Source organism: Austrofundulus limnaeus, unplaced genomic scaffold (assembly GCF_001266775.1).
Source record: "Austrofundulus limnaeus strain Quisiro unplaced genomic scaffold, Austrofundulus_limnaeus-1.0 Scaffold1537, whole genome shotgun sequence".
In the NCBI taxonomy this organism is placed as follows: domain Eukaryota; kingdom Metazoa; phylum Chordata; class Actinopteri; order Cyprinodontiformes; family Rivulidae; genus Austrofundulus; species Austrofundulus limnaeus.
In genome coordinates, this window is record NW_013953939.1 from 6,044 (window position 1) to 7,521 (window position 1,478).

At 43.1% G+C, this 1,478-nt stretch overlaps 1 protein-coding gene across 1 annotated transcript in view; it reads left to right on the forward strand.

Annotated features, from left to right (window-relative positions):
- Positions 1-322: 322 nt before the first annotated feature.
- Positions 323-1,478, forward strand: part of LOC106535709 (metallophosphoesterase domain-containing protein 1) — a gene marked incomplete at its 3' end in the record, with an annotated part of 52,066 nt that continues 50,910 nt past the window's right edge. Inside the window, 1 exon segment of the mRNA XM_014032778.1 lies at positions 323-730. Coding sequence (XP_013888232.1) covers positions 552-730 — 179 coding nt within the window.

Here is a 1,478-nt window from a genome sequence, read left to right on the forward strand (position 1 = left end):
GTATTTTTACAGTCTATATTTTACAGTTTAAATATATGTTTATTAAATAAAGTCTAACGTTACAACTGATCGGGGATCCCTTTGCTGTGATTGATGAATACAATGTGAGAAGACACTACAAGTCAAATCATGTTCTATTTCTTAAAGTTTTCCAGAAGAATAGTCAAAACAGGGAGATTAAAGACCGGTGGTTTGTATTCTGTGGAAATACTGTGAATGGTTTTATATATATAACGTACACACGCTTCAGCATTTGTAAAAAAAAAAAAGCATTGGCTTTAATATGAAGAGTTTACAAATGACCCAAATTGCACATTTTTTGATCATATTTTGTATGTTTCCTTTAGGTTTGGAGAAGCAGTAGAGGAGAAGAGGAGAAGGAAGGAGATGTTCTCCTCTCAGGACACTGTGACTGTGAGCTCAGCGAGTGCTTTAGSTTTTTAGGACACCTCTCGGCAGCCTCTTCTGAGCCAACAACGCTGTTCTGAACGAAGAAGGACGGACAGCAGGCCTTTCTTTTATCCAGGCACTCTGCTTTAGCCACTGCAGCCATGGCCTTTACCTTGTCAGAAATCATGGCCGCACGACGGCAGCAGTCCCAAGCCCAGTCACACTCTCAGCGAGGCAGCAGGACGGCTGTGGAGGTGGACGAATACAGCACWAACCCTACCCAGGCCTTCACCTTCTACAATATCAACCAGGGACGCTTCCAGCCRCCTCATGTCCACATGTGAGTAGGCACAAATGAATGATGGCCCTGAATGGTATTTTCTAGAGTGACAAAATGTGTAAACATCATTGTTGTGTACAAGTGTGTTCCACAATGGCTCAGTTGGTAGAGCTGTTGCCRCACATCAAGAAGGTTACCGGCTCAAAACCCWGTTGGGGACCTTTCTGGGTAGAGTTACCATGTTCCCTCTGTGCATGTGTGGGTTTTCTCCAGGTACTCCAGCTTTCTCCCAYRGACAAAAACATGACTGTTTAGCTRAATGGAAACATTAAATTRTTTGTGAGTGAGAGAGTTGGTTGTTTGTCTCTGTGTGTCCCTGTGATGAACTTGTGACTGGTCTGGGGTACCTCACCCYTCACACTGTGACTGCTGGACATGGGCACCAGTGACTCCATGAATGARGAAGTGGATATGGATAGCGTATGGRTRGATAAAGCAAAGACTTTGACCTGATTAGTCTGGAAGGTTAATACAATGACAACAAATCTTTAATGCATTTTGGAGTTTAGTCATCCATCCATTACATTTTACCTGCTTCTTTATTTCAGGGCCACGGGGGTGACTGGTGCCCATGTCAACGTTACTGTGTGAGGGACGGGGTACATACAAGTCTATTAAAGGGTACAAAGTCTTTCACTAAAGTATACACTAACAAAAGTATTCAAAAGTTGATTTTTAGAGCTTTACAGCTTCCAGTATGTTGTCAGTTGTTAGCAGTGCTGGCTCTAGCCATTTTGGTGCCCTAGGC